Raw genomic sequence first — 14,050 nt, 5'->3', positions numbered from 1 at the left:
TAAAACACGAACTAGCAGGTTAATACCAATACCTGCAATTTGTTGACTGATCATGAGTAAACAAATCTTTTGTTGCAAAAAAAAAAAAAAAAAAAACCTATCTGGAAAACGTCGTTGTGGTACTTGTTTCCTAATGACAAAATCTTCAAAGAAATTGATGCCAAAGATGAGAAATCAGGTTTTAAGTACACACTCATACGGTACAAGCCACCCCCTGTTAAACCTGCACCAGCTACTACAATGCTCTGAAACCAAGCACTGCTGTGTCGGCGATAGCACCAGGTAGCAACCCTCTGGTCGACAATAAGATACAAACCGCTAATAAACCGTGTGCTGTTCAAGAAGATGTTGGTAATGAAAGGAAGATGTTGAAGAAAAGCCTACAACCTCACGAGGTCGCAGAGGTAAAACTCAATAACCACCACCAACAAGTGCTTTAAAGCACTGGTAGGAAACTGCAGAGGACCAGCTTCTAAAACTTCAACCGCTGATATTTCCTCAACTATTACTGGTTACAACCCACAACTCACTATACTTCCTGAAACCAACAACATTAACAATCAATTTCATCAAACATTCAACCCTTTCAGCCAACCAAACAAAATCTTTGCTGTATCCAATGGTAAAGTCACTGGTGTTGCTATCATTGCTCACACCAGCTGCATCAAAATCAACCCATTCTGCTTGATAAAAGTGGTAGATTCATTTTATTCAATGTCAATTATGTAGGTGGCCACAGCCTTAATGTGCTTGCTGTGTTTGCTCCTTCGTCTTGCTGGGAAAAGAAATCGTTCCCAGAGGTGCTACTGGACGAGAGAATAGATTCTGTTAGGTCTAATATAGTCAACGTCTATAAAAAATACCAGCGGCTGCGTAGCATGGCCAAGAGGAAGATGATTAAGAGTTTGATCAATACCATTAGCTCCACCAAACTATCATCTAGCATCAGAGCCAAAGCCAGCCGCGATCTACTGTTACTTCAATCTGAAGAACATTCTGTTCGTGACTCCATTCGCAAGATGAACCAGCAACTCCATGGTGAAGTTCCATCTAAAATGCTCACCGCCAAACTTGCTCTATCCAAGAAAGACTCGTCCATACCAGGGCTGCACAGATGAAATAAATCCGTTACCTCCGACATCGACGAGATGACCAAGATTATGCATCACTTCTACTCCAAACTATTCGCCGCTGAGAAAGATAATCAAGAGCTGCACGCAGAGATGCTCAAGAGAGCTTGGGATTGCAGTTCTTCTAGGTGTCGGTATAAAATTCACCATCGAAGAAGTAGCTGATATCATCTTGTCGTCTAACCCGCATAAATCTCCCGGTCCTGATGGTCTTGGTCTGTGGTTCTATCGGGAACATATTGACACTATCGCACCGCTACTGACCAAACTGTTCAACAAAGTGCTCACCGGTGAACAACATATCCCACAAGATTTCAAAGTTGGTGTGATCTTCAAGAAGGGCGATGTCTATGATCAAACCAATAGAAGACCTATTACATTGCTTAATTGTGATTATAAAATATTGTCTAAATCTATAAATGAACGTCTGAAACTGATATACCACGGATTGCAACTGAGGTTGAGAAAGTCGTTATCACGTTATTTGTTTACTATTTTAAATAATAATTTCATGAATTAGATACCTAACATGTTTAAAAACTACTTTATTATCCTTTTAAAAACAATATTAATTCTTTTATTATTATGATTATACTTTAAATTATTTACTCTTAATTTTCAAAAATAAAAATAAGAAATTTAATGATCATTCTGAAATAATAATAATCAGACTTTTATAATCGAATAAAAAATATTTATTTTATAACTAATACTTTTTAAAATGTGAAATCTTTTTTTTATTTTTTTATTATTAGATTTATTGTGAACAAACTGTCAGAGATGATTTCCAATCATTAGTTATACAGGTTGTATTGAGGTTCTTTACGTATGGAGTAGCTTGACCAGTGCAGTCGGCATCTGAATACTTTTCCATTGTCAAAGAGGTGTCTGTGCATTGAACAACGGTGCTGTTAAAACAAACATTGGTTGCTTCCATTTGAGCGTAGTATGGTTCACCTCCACAGTGCTGATCAACGTATTTGAAGGTGGAAATGGAACTTGGCATCTTGGTAATAGTAGATTCACAGCTGTAGATGGCACCGGTATCTTTATCACATCCAAGACTAACTTTGATCGAACCACTCTCTGAGCAATTGCAATCACTACAATAGTAGGAAGTAATCTCTGCGGTCTTGGATTTTGGATCACAAGTTACATAGGTACGGTCAAAGCACGAGTATGTCTGGTAGTAAACGGCATTCAAAACATCTCCATTGCATTGTCCAGCTGGATACTCTACCAATAAGTATTTATTGTCATAGGCATGACTCAGACAACAATAAAAAGTTATTAAAACTAATAATAAACTTATTTGTTTGTTCATTTCTTTCTTTATTTATTTTTATAAAATTAAATTAATATATAATAATAATGAATGAATACCAAACTCCAGTTTCATTGCTATTTAAACTTGATGGTGTTGCCATTTTCGGTACCTTTAAAGAAAAAAAATCTAATTAAAACAAGATTAAATTGAATGAAATCATACCAAAAAACAAAGAATTAAAAATCATGCAAATTTTAGTCGATGAGGTCATTGCCAGTGCTGCAAAATACCACGGAGATTTTATTAAAATTCTCGTAACCAAAAATAAATATCATGATACCGGTTTTACAAATGTTTTTTTTTGTCGCAAGATATTTTTAGTAAATCTTATACTAAAGATGGTTTATTTGTTGAAGAGTTTGTAAAGTTTATTTCGTTTCAAGTTGTTTCAACTAAATATAAAACAAATTAAATTTTATTTTTAATTGAAACCACTTTTGTTGACTTTTAATTGTTTATGTTTATTGATTTTAGAAACAAACATTTTTAGATGATTGGAAATTTGCATTCTTGATACAATTAGTATTCAAATTGACGGTGGATTTTGAAATTTCAAAGGTGCAATCCAATTGTTGGAAAGAGGTTGTTGTCATTGTTGAATTTGTACATTGAATTATTGCACCATATTGACATGTGTTGGTGATTGACATTTGAGCGAAAAATGGTTCTGTATCGCAGTCGTTGGTATCGTAGTAATTGTAGGCTCCAACAGTGTTGTGGATTGGGTAAACTTCATTTTGGCAGCTAAATTGGTAACCACTTGCTTCGTCACATTGCAACTGATACTTCTCGAGCGTTGTGATTCTACCAGTGCAATCGGGATTTGTGTAACCAGTTAGTGTTGCAACACCATCTGCAGTGCTACATGTTACAAATTGCGAATTGAAACAAACGTTGGTCTTGTAGAAACTGGTAGATAACACTGAACCACTGCAACCTGTGGTAGCATCCAAAAAGGATTGAGACATCAAATAGTTATCATATGACTGGACACCATTTAATAACAAAGTTATAATACTTAAAATAATAATTCTATTCATTTCTGTGTTTGGTTTCGCAATTAACAGATTATCAATAAATGACAATTCAAGATTTTGTGTTAAAAAGTTCGTTTTTATGACAATAAACAATAAAATATCTTTAATATCTTTGATCTTTGAGAAACACTCGAAGCATCGATTTTGCTAAAATCAACTTTTAATTTAAATTCCTAAAACATTTATAGAACTGATATTTAATAAGAATAAATAAAAAAATTGATATTTATTTGAGAATTGTACTCTGATCTTCGTGAAGCTCTTCATTTGTATAATTTTCAACAATGATTATTAATCTTCAACAATGACACTGCAGTGTGACTATTTGACCAACAATCTTCCGGAACTTTTTTTTTTTTTGTTTTTCTCAAGAGAGAAACTAATAATAAAACTTTAAGATGTTTGAATAACAAATAAAATAGTCTGTTTATAATTTGTTCACAAAGTTTCGATTTGTTTTTTAAAACAAACCTGGTGTGGGACCACATATTAATAAATCAGTAAAAGTTTTAATTTAGATAATCAACTAAACAACTGAAATATTTATTTAAACAGAGTGACAATTTAACTCTGTTGTTATAAAAAACGTGTGGTTAACATGCTAACCAGTTAGAATATATTCCAATCAATTTTCAATTTGTAAAAATCGTTAGATTTTTTTTTTTTTTTTTTTTTTTTTTAAATGAAATACTATAATCAAAGTGTCAGCTGATTAATTAATTTTATTATCATATTTATTATTTATCTATATCTTTTAAAGTTTATATTATAATTGTAATAACAATAAACATGAAGTTATTATTAACTGCATTGACATTGTTGGTGATCAGCAATAGTGTTTATTCATTCAAAGTAAACAGGGAGTCCTCTTTGATGAGAGGTCTCAGACACCGTAATCCAGATTTTGAAAATCAAGTTGGTGTTTCAGATTCACCACAACCACAATCACAGTGGTTCGATCAACAAGTAGATCACTACGACCCATTAAACACTGCAACTTTTAAGCAACAATACTTTGTAAATGATACCTACTGGACCACTGGTGGTCCTGTTTTCTTATTGCTAGGTAAATATCAAATAATCATTACTACCATTTCTAAATAGATAATCTATAGTAGTAGAAAAACAAAAAAAAAAAAAAGTTTTAAACTATATTAATACTTAATATTAAAAATAGGCGGCGAAGGACCAGCCTCAGTAACTAGTGTAACTGGACATTTCGTTATTAACACTGTATGTTCAATTATCAAGAAATAGCTATTTTATGATTTCAAACTAATATAATTATTTATATTTTTTTTAAAAGTATGCACAACAATTTGGTGCTTTGATTGTTTCAGTTGAACATCGTTTCTACGGAAAATCTTCTCCATCTAAAACTTTGGCAACTGAATATTTGAATTTATTGACTACTCAACAAGCTTTGGCTGATTTTGCCAACTTTAGACAATTCATTGCCGCCAAGTACAACGTACCATCAACAACTAAATGGGTTTCATTCGGTGGTTCATACAGTATGTATAATTACATTTTTGCAATAATCAAATCCAAATAATTTATTTATTTATTATAATTTTAGGTGGTTCTTTATCTGCATGGTTACGTCTCAAGTATCCACAATTGATTGATGCCGCCATTGCTACATCGGCACCAGTTCAACCACAATTAGATTTCCCAGAATACTTTGAGGTAGTTGCTCGTTCAGTTGGACCAGCTTGCTCAGCTCGTATCGCTGAAGTCACCAACTTGGTTACACAGATGCTTCAGACCGATCGTAAGACCGTCGAAAAGTTGTTCAACACATGTGATCCAATCGTTTCTTCCGATGATGTCGCCACTTTCTTTGAGTCACTCTCTGACGGTATCTCAGAGATTGTCCAGTACAACAACGACAACAACAAATACACAATGTTCAACATTTCTCATATGTGCTCATTGTTGGACGGTGGTGATCCCTTGCAATCGTTTGTCAATTTCAACAATGAATTCAATCAATTCAGTGGAAACAAATGCACTCAATCATCGTACAAATCGATGATCGCTCAGATGAGAGAGACCGAAGTCAACGGAGAGAACGCTGCCGGTCGTCTCTGGACATGGCAAACCTGTACCGAGTACGGTTACTTCCAAACATCGGAATCACCAAACCAACCATTCTCCTCGTCGATCACATTGGATTGGTTCCTCCAGCAATGCGCCGACATCTTTGGACCAAAGCCAGATGGAAAGCCATACCTTCCAGCGATCGAATGGATCGAAACCGACTTTGGTGGACGTAACATCCAAACATCCAACACCATCTTCCCCAACGGTCTCATTGACCCATGGCATATTCTCGGTGTTCTAAACGCTACCACCTCGTCCATCTCCACCGCCATCATCCCATTAGGTGCTCACTGCAGTGATTTATACCCACCATTACCAACCGACAACGAAGCTCTTGTTCTTGCAAGACAAATGGAAGTTAATTTAATTTCATCCATTTTACCATAAAAAAAAAAATACAAATAAAAATAATCTTTCAATTATTATTTTTTATTAATCTTAATGATTTGTTTTTTTTTATTTAATACAGTTCTAAACTCTACCACCTCTTCAATCTAAACATCCATCATCCTATTAGATTCACACAATTGAATACAACAAAATTTTTATGATATGAACATACCCCTAAAAAAAAAAATGATATTTTTTATTCAAACGTCTTTTCACTTTACCTTTTTTATTAAATTTTATCAAACAAGAAAGATATTAACTGAAATTTGCTATATATATTATTTGTATTTTTATTTATAAAAACTAAAGAGAACATGTCTGATTTAGTATTAAATTTAGATTATGCTCAAAGTTCATCTAATAACATATTTGGTTTAAATGAAAAAAGTAATTATTAGTTTACTTTTCTATTATTTATTTAGATTGATCACAAACGTTTGTTAACTTTATAAATCGTTATTATTATTATTATTATTATTAGAATCAATTGAATCATATTTAGTTAATAAGGGTGTTAGATCACCAAAAGACATATTGTTCAGTGGTGTATTTACAGATTTGAAAAAGAAAAAGGTATGGGAGATCAACTCGAAACAAACAGAGGAAGAACGTTTACTGGTTGTTTCACAGTTTCGTTTGAACATATTCTCGAGTAATGGAAAGTTTGTTTCCGATGGACATCTACTCGATGTCGTAGAGTACACACCGACTGACGGTGCCGTCACTATCAAGCTACGCAACGGTGTCATTCAGTTCAATTCCGTACAGAACAAACTAGATGAACTGTCACTGGCCATCAAGAAGATGTTCTCACTGAACTTCCCAGGTATGCCTGGTTCTGACCCAGTGGTAAGCAAAGAGATCGGTGCATGCTTTGGATTTGCAAGAACCTACAGATGTGTCTCGGATTTCTATGGAATTCCAGTGCGTGACGACATCTGTTGGGAGATCAACAATCTCTACGAGGCAAACAATATCCGTGACTTTAACTTGTCGGATTGGCCAGAGACACCGACACCCGCACAAGGCAAGGCAATGATAGAGTCACTCAAATACAACAGTTGGTTCGAATCGATATCGATCTTTAACAATCCAAGTTGTAAGGTGAGCAACGATGGTATCTTGAGTTTGAACGCCACCCTCCAAACCAACAAGAAACTTCAGAAACTGGTACTCCAGAATATAAATGCTCGTGAGAGTTGGATCACTCCCGAGACTTGGATGACATTCGCCATGAACAACTATGTTCATACCATTGATTTGTCGTGCAATGCCATTGAGGATCGTGGAACCATGGGTTTGTGTAACGATTGGTTGGCGACCGTCGGTCACGAAATTCAGAGTATCAATCTTGCGAAATGTGGAATCGGTAAGCAAGGTATGTCGCTTCTCTTCAAGACGCTCAGAGAGAACAAGTGGATCAGCAAGAATATCAAGTTCCTCTCGGTCAGTGGCAACAAGATCGAAGAGAGCGGAACAGAGATGGTCAGCTTCCTGGCGGATGCAGTCGCTTTGAAACACTTTGAAATGTCGAACTGCTCGATTGTGTGGTCCAGTTTGAAACCCGCAGCAAACATTCAGCGTTCCAAAGAGACTAGAATGATCACCAGACTCGATCTATCACAAAACAAACTCAACACATCATCGAAACCGGATTTCGAGAACTTGGCAGCATTCTTGCAGTTGATTACACCGAATCTCGCTGATTTGGATATGGGATCGACTGTGTTGCCAGTGGGCGCAATCAACCTTGTGTTGAGTGCCACTCCGAATCTAATGAGATTGGATCTCAGTGACAATGAATTGGGTGAAGAAGGTATAGTTACTCTTGTCGACACTCTCATGAGAACTACACTTCCAAAGTTGAAGCATCTCTTTATCAACAGAAATGTCGGAAGTGCTACACCGACTGACTTTATCTCACAGACACTCTCATTGACCAGAGTGACACAGTCTATCAAGGGAACAAGCTCAGCATCGGCTGCCAACGCCATAAAAGCACTGGTTCAGCTGATTTCACCAAATGCTTTTGCTCTCTGTCCTCTAGAGTCACTTCATATTGCCGGAAGCAGCAATGGTCGTTTGAAGGCAGAGATTATCCCATTGGCACAGGCACTCCTTAAGAACGATACGATCTTTGAGATCGATATAAGTGGACATCACGCAGGTGACGATCTTGCCATTGCACTCGGTCGTGTCATCCAAGTGAACAAGACCATTCGTACATTGTACTGGGATGAGAATCTCACTACCACCGTCGGAATGGAGTACTTCTCAATGGGATTCCGTCGTAATCAAACATTGCTACATATGCCACTGCCTGTTTTGGATGTTGGAGAGGTTCTAAAGTTACCAGAGAACTCGCCAGCCATGCAACTTATCAAAGAGCGTTTGAAGCTCGGTGACTCGACAACTACCGTGCAACAGAGAGTAACCCAACTAGCATCGGAAATTCAATCACAAATCATCAATAACAATCTCAGAAAGATGAAGGACGTCATCAACAAGGCAAGAGAGAGACAACGTGCCGAAGTAGCCATCTCACAGTCAATGAAGAATGCATCACTCAACTCACCACAAGCCGGTACACCTGCAGCCAGCTCCACACCAAACATACAAAGTAAATCATCTTCACCCGATGGTTTAGTTGAAGAACAAATATAAATCCTCTAAACAACAACAAAATAAAAACTTAAATTTTTTTTATAAAAAATCTAACCATTTATAAAAAATTGTGGTGTGTCAACTAGTTTGATTAATTGTTTTAAATATTTTTATTTTGAACAATAATCAGATAAATTAATCAATTACAAGATATATAAAGTATAAATAAATGAATGATATTCAAGTTTGCCTCTTTAATAAATATAAATAATATATCAATATCAATATCAGTGATAAGTTTAATAAAGAGTTAATCAAATAGAAAATGACAAATAGTAGTTCATCATCAACATCTCTACCAAATTTAAATAGTAATAATAGTAGTAGCAATATATTAGATAGTGTAGCGAGTAATATATATATATTTGATAGTATTCATATAAATAACGATGTAAAAGAATATAGAGTAACAAGAAAGAGTAAAACTATAATATATCCTTTCGATTATATCTTATATATCATACTGGCATTACATATATTCTATTTAGTTATAAACGATTACTTTGTACTCAATTCATTTATGTTTATATTATTATCGATCGTTATTATCATACGTTTATTTTTAAAGTTATTTATTGTTAGAGAAGGTAACAATCATTCATTCATTAATGATTAGAGTTATAAACACAAAAAAAACGATTTATTAATAAACTAAATTGAAATATATTCTAGAATCACTTACAGTTATCAGAGAACTAGGTGTACAACTGAGAAAGAAATATTATTTCATTGGCGAATCCACCAGATTTATCGAAAAACCGAAAATACAATCGATCATCATCAACGAAGGTATATCAAGATACAGAGTTACATTTTATATGGCATTTCTTGTAGAAGGAAAACAAAAAATGGTTTTAGCATTCGATGATCTGATACCAAGAATCAACGTACTTTTGAAAATATATAGAGGTACCAGATCTTTGATGTATGGTGAACCAGAAGAATAAAATAGCTTAAAATAAAGGCAACAAACATATAAAACCGTTGATCAACAGAATTAACTTTTAATAAACGTTCTCCATAGATGTGGCCAAACCACCAACGACATATAGCAACTATGATCAATTAACAAGTAATTCATGTTCAATACAATTGAACCTTATTTTTATGAATTTTATCAATATATATATATAAGTACCTAACATTTTATCTATTTTTTATATTTTCAAATTGGAGGGACCCATGGAATATTAATATTAATATCAATAATGAGAAAATGTTTAGATAAATAAATAAATTAACAATTTGATAGCCAACTTTCTTTTGATATTTTTATATGTTTGTTATTTACCCTCATTTTTTTAGATACTCAATATTAAAGAAAGCATGTAGGTAAATAACTATTTCAATTTAAATTTTAAACATTGATAATAAAACAGTAGATAAAAGATTATCAGATATTTATTATTATTTTTTTTATAAGATTGGTAATATCTACATTGAGATACAAGTACTTGTGGAACCTCCTTTATAATTTGAAACACACTCTGTTTCCAACTTGGACCGAATGCTTCCAGATTCACCACTACATTGCAAGTCACTATACGTTGTGACAATCATCGAGCTTGAGTTACATGTGATAATGACACCTTCTACACAGATACCAGTGGCTTTAGTTTCAGCAAAGTATGGAGAATCTGCACAACTTGAGTTAAAATACTCTTGATTTAGTATAGAACTTTCTTGGGCGAGAACTTGATCCTGGCAAGAATACAAATAGTTTTCAGAGCATCCAATATCAAATTTGGCAACGTTGGTTGGTGATCCAAGACAGTCAACAAAACCATATGAGGAAATAGTGGCAACTGCTGATTCTGAATCGCATGTCACGAAAAGACCATTGTAACATTGATTGGTCTGATAGAAAAGGGATGAAATTACTTGTCCATTACATTGTCCAAAGTTTCCATTGACGGTCTCGATTAAAAGATAATTATCAGCGCATAGGCATAGTTGAACTATGAATAATAGAGCAACAAATAATTTTTGAAGAGTTTTATACATTTTATATTTACTATTTAAAATTATTATTAATTTTAATAATATTTAGTTATGATTATTTTTTTTTGTAAAATTCATTGACTCCGTCTTACTATTTATTGAAAAAAATCAATTGATATTTTCCTAATAGATATTTATTATCTTTATATATAAGGATTTTCAAAATCAAAAATAGAACCACTCCTATTATTTAAATGATCAATAAATTAGTGATTTTGTTTCGAATCTACTCCCTATATAGCATAAAAATTCCGGGTCCTAATCAAATGACCCCCTTAATGATTTTTGTAAAACAAAAAGATATTTTTTATTTTTGGAAGAACTTGATCTTAATCTTTTTACTAGTTCCCAAAAAAAAAATCTTTTACATAGAATGATAAGACTTTAAAGCAAATCTTTATAGGATAAGAATAATTAAATTGGGATTTTCATCAACAATTTATTTAAATTTGAAATTTCAAAAGAAGATATCAAGAGAGAGATTCATTCCGAATATATAGATAAAACATTCTATGATTCGAAAATACTTTCTTTGTACTGTAAGAAAATAATATTCTTTTTTAATTAGTTTTTTACACTTTTTTAGCAAAGTAAAAAACTTAAAATTATTGAAAATAATAAGAAGTGTTATTATTGAAAGGACCTTGTAGACAAATCCACACAATGTAACATCTCCACTTCTATCACCTTTACCAATTCTACATTGGTCATTTCAAATCTATATTAGGGAATAGAAAAAGTATGATTAACCAATTTACTAATAATAACAAAAGTTTTGAAGATGTATTAATATTCATTATTGGAACTATTAATTAAAAAATATCAATTGTCATTGATAACTTCAATTCTCCACTCTTGATCAATATAAAACTAAATCAAAAATATCTTTAAGGATATCACAAATTCTTTGTTTTTTAAGATTTTTTTTGTAAATCAACAAATTCTAATACCATATCCAATAATTTTTATAAATATCCAATAAATTATTATATTTATTATCATTGTTTTTATTAATATCTTTTCAAAACCGTCTCAAATCCCAAGAATCTTTTGACGTATGAAAAAATATGATTAAAATTTCATTTCTTTTCTAAAATCTTCAAAAAGATTTGACTATTAAATTACATTGTTGATTTATGTTTGTTTTTTTTTGTATATTGTTAGCTCTGTAATAGTTCACCATAGATTTCAAAACCACCCAACAATAAAAAGTTTCTGTTGTTTGAGTTCTTCCCTGTCTGTAAAATTCTAAAGTAACGGTAGGCAGTCGTTACACCTTGAATTTGCCAAGTGTGTGTTGCATATTTGAGATTGAGTGATGTGTCGTTGGTGTGTCGTTTCAAGACAGTCCACTGTTCACCATGGACTGAACCTTGGAAATCCCATGTCCTCAAGCTGTCGGACTTGAAGAAACCATGTCTGATTGTATAATACATTGGAATGACAGATCTGTTTGGACCGAGGTCAATAGTTACCCATGAAGCCGGTACATCCTTTGTCCAAAACGCACATGGCGACAATTCAACCATATCATAATGATTACCTTTATCAACACTTGAAGATGTAATCTATAGGTATCATAGAAAAACAAACAAATTGTTAGAAAAGAATAACTTAAACACCTATTATAATATTTGATAATACCTTTATCTTTGATGATAAGTGTGGATTTATCCATTTATCTTTTAATCCATTAGTTGCAATCCAATAGATGATACCTTTATTATCGAAATCAAAAGTGTATTCAAATAGGATGGATTGAGGTGGTCTTGGAAGGAATCTATATTGTTGTTTTTAATAATGGATGGATGTGAATTAGTGTGTTTGAAGAATTTAATTCTTGTAAAAGTTTATAAATCACTTACCTGGAATGAGAAATAGGTGGTTCATTTGAAAGATCGTGAGGTTCATATTTTTTAAGTCGTTCCATAAATGTTTCAATCAAGATCTCTTTTGGTACTAGTGGGTTTGATGAAATTTCTAAAAGTTGATCGTAACTCATCCAAATATATCTTATCTGACTCATTAGTTCCACTATATCACTTTGCTCGAATTTGTAATTATAACCACAATTACTACTATTATTACTACTATTAAAACTATTGTCTACACTACTATTACTAAGATTTAAATTATTATTACTATTATTTTGATTGTTATTACTATTACAAATATTACTATGATAATTAATGAAATTGGTTACTATTTGATATAAACTATATTCATTCTTTACTACGAGATAAGGTTGTTTCAATAGATTTAAAAATATTGGAGGTGGTAAGAATTTAAAATAATTATCTTTACAATTATAACTACCATTATTATTGCTGTTGCTGTTATTATTATTATTATTATTATTATTGTTATTGTTATTTATATTATTAATATTTGTGGATTCACATATATATGGAAAATTCTTGGCAACTATATAGAGACAACGATCTACTATGTCGTCAAAGTGAAAGGAGATGGATGATTTCAAAATGGTGATTACGTTCTCACGGTGTAGATGACTCTCGAGGTACTGAAGACAGAGGGTTGTCAGTGCCGATATAATGTAGTATTTGGCCATAGAGAGCAGTGGTATCACATTGTCTGGTGATATGAGAACACGACCATCGTACATAAACATCAATACCTCGCGGAACACATTGTGTGGATCGGGCTGGCGAAGCTCTATCACCGGTTGTGAGGACTCGCGAAACTCACTCGATAGGAGTGTCGCGAAATACTCTGAACTGTATGCCAATATGATCCTATGAACATTATACACCTGATCACCACATCGAAGTTTTACATCTGAAAACTTATTATTCTCACAATATTCTTTGAATCCATTCTTGAAATATGATTCTATCATATCACCTCTTAATATATATAAATAATAAATAAATAAAAAATAAATATATAAATATATATATATATATATATCTGAAAAAACAAAAACAAAATAAAAACTAATCTTAAGATATATATTTATACATAAAGGGTGTGATGTGTTTTAACCTTTTATATAAATTGTAATATTAATTATAATAAAGAAAGAAAGTGTTTGATTTTTTTTTAATATTAAAAAAACTAAACTTAAAACGAAAAAAAAAAAAAAAAAAACAAAAACAAAAACTTTAATTTTTAAAAAGGCAAAATTTTAGCCCCTCAAATGTTGATGATGTGTGTTTTTATCAAGCTATTTAGTATCTAGATTTATTTAACACCGTTAGATCTATAATTTTCTTTTCTCTATCGAAATCGGAAGTACACTTTTTTAATACCATTCTTAAAATTAATCTAATTTTATACTAATAGTATGATTAATACTTTTATTTTTTGTACAAAAATAATATTTATAACCAGGTATGAAATTCTCTTTAAATACCCCTTTGTTGTTGTTCTAT

The 14,050-nt window shown here is 32.5% G+C and overlaps 9 protein-coding genes across 9 annotated transcripts; 5 read left to right on the top strand and 4 right to left on the bottom strand.

Moving 5' to 3' along the window:
• Nucleotides 1-133: 133 nt before the first annotated feature.
• On the top strand, nucleotides 134-1,650 carry PPL_07158 (uncharacterized protein; the record flags this gene model as incomplete). Its single annotated transcript, XM_020577999.1, has 4 exons — nucleotides 134-185; nucleotides 452-725; nucleotides 944-1,038; nucleotides 1,259-1,650. 4 exons carry the CDS (start codon nucleotides 134-136, stop codon nucleotides 1,648-1,650), a joined length of 813 nt encoding a protein of 270 aa, XP_020432447.1.
• Nucleotides 1,651-1,769: 119 nt separating this feature from the next.
• On the bottom strand, nucleotides 1,770-2,557 carry PPL_07157 (uncharacterized protein; the record flags this gene model as incomplete). Its single annotated transcript, XM_020577998.1, has 3 exons — nucleotides 1,770-1,781; nucleotides 1,957-2,398; nucleotides 2,514-2,557. The coding sequence occupies 3 exons, from the start codon at nucleotides 2,555-2,557 to the stop codon at nucleotides 1,770-1,772; spliced, it is 498 nt and encodes a 165-aa protein (XP_020432446.1).
• An 85-nt stretch (nucleotides 2,558-2,642) lies between these two features.
• Nucleotides 2,643-2,869, top strand: PPL_07156 (uncharacterized protein; the record flags this gene model as incomplete). The annotated part of the gene is made up of 2 exons (XM_020577997.1): nucleotides 2,643-2,739; nucleotides 2,796-2,869. The coding sequence occupies 2 exons, from the start codon at nucleotides 2,643-2,645 to the stop codon at nucleotides 2,867-2,869; spliced, it is 171 nt and encodes a 56-aa protein (XP_020432445.1).
• A 58-nt stretch (nucleotides 2,870-2,927) lies between these two features.
• Nucleotides 2,928-3,982, bottom strand: PPL_07155 (uncharacterized protein; the record flags this gene model as incomplete). The annotated part of the gene is made up of 2 exons (XM_020577996.1): nucleotides 2,928-3,474; nucleotides 3,966-3,982. The coding sequence occupies 2 exons, from the start codon at nucleotides 3,980-3,982 to the stop codon at nucleotides 2,928-2,930; spliced, it is 564 nt and encodes a 187-aa protein (XP_020432444.1).
• A 301-nt stretch (nucleotides 3,983-4,283) lies between these two features.
• Nucleotides 4,284-5,987, top strand: PPL_07154 (Putative serine protease; the record flags this gene model as incomplete). The annotated part of the gene is made up of 4 exons (XM_020577995.1): nucleotides 4,284-4,560; nucleotides 4,672-4,727; nucleotides 4,801-5,008; nucleotides 5,074-5,987. 4 exons carry the CDS (start codon nucleotides 4,284-4,286, stop codon nucleotides 5,985-5,987), a joined length of 1,455 nt encoding a protein of 484 aa, XP_020432443.1.
• Nucleotides 5,988-6,304: 317 nt separating this feature from the next.
• Nucleotides 6,305-8,654, top strand: PPL_07153 (uncharacterized protein; the record flags this gene model as incomplete). The annotated part of the gene is made up of 2 exons (XM_020577994.1): nucleotides 6,305-6,377; nucleotides 6,472-8,654. 2 exons carry the CDS (start codon nucleotides 6,305-6,307, stop codon nucleotides 8,652-8,654), a joined length of 2,256 nt encoding a protein of 751 aa, XP_020432442.1.
• Nucleotides 8,655-8,919: 265 nt separating this feature from the next.
• pigH (PIG-H family GPI synthesis protein) lies at nucleotides 8,920-9,601 on the top strand (the record flags this gene model as incomplete). The annotated part of the gene is made up of 2 exons (XM_020577993.1): nucleotides 8,920-9,241; nucleotides 9,327-9,601. The coding sequence occupies 2 exons, from the start codon at nucleotides 8,920-8,922 to the stop codon at nucleotides 9,599-9,601; spliced, it is 597 nt and encodes a 198-aa protein (XP_020432441.1).
• A 50-nt stretch (nucleotides 9,602-9,651) lies between these two features.
• On the bottom strand, nucleotides 9,652-10,658 carry PPL_07151 (uncharacterized protein; the record flags this gene model as incomplete). Its single annotated transcript, XM_020577992.1, has 2 exons — nucleotides 9,652-9,752; nucleotides 10,229-10,658. The coding sequence occupies 2 exons, from the start codon at nucleotides 10,656-10,658 to the stop codon at nucleotides 9,652-9,654; spliced, it is 531 nt and encodes a 176-aa protein (XP_020432440.1).
• A 507-nt stretch (nucleotides 10,659-11,165) lies between these two features.
• migA (BTB/POZ domain-containing protein) lies at nucleotides 11,166-13,930 on the bottom strand (the record flags this gene model as incomplete). Its single annotated transcript, XM_020577991.1, has 6 exons — nucleotides 11,166-11,192; nucleotides 11,414-11,460; nucleotides 11,836-12,223; nucleotides 12,300-12,435; nucleotides 12,521-13,522; nucleotides 13,869-13,930. 6 exons carry the CDS (start codon nucleotides 13,928-13,930, stop codon nucleotides 11,166-11,168), a joined length of 1,662 nt encoding a protein of 553 aa, XP_020432439.1.
• Between the last annotated feature and the right edge of the window lie 120 nt (nucleotides 13,931-14,050).

Source organism: Heterostelium album (genome assembly GCF_000004825.1).
Source record: "Heterostelium album PN500 unplaced genomic scaffold PPL_scaffold6, whole genome shotgun sequence".
NCBI lineage: Eukaryota > Evosea > Eumycetozoa > Acytosteliales > Acytosteliaceae > Heterostelium > Heterostelium album.
This window is presented reverse-complemented; position numbering and strand designations above follow the sequence as displayed.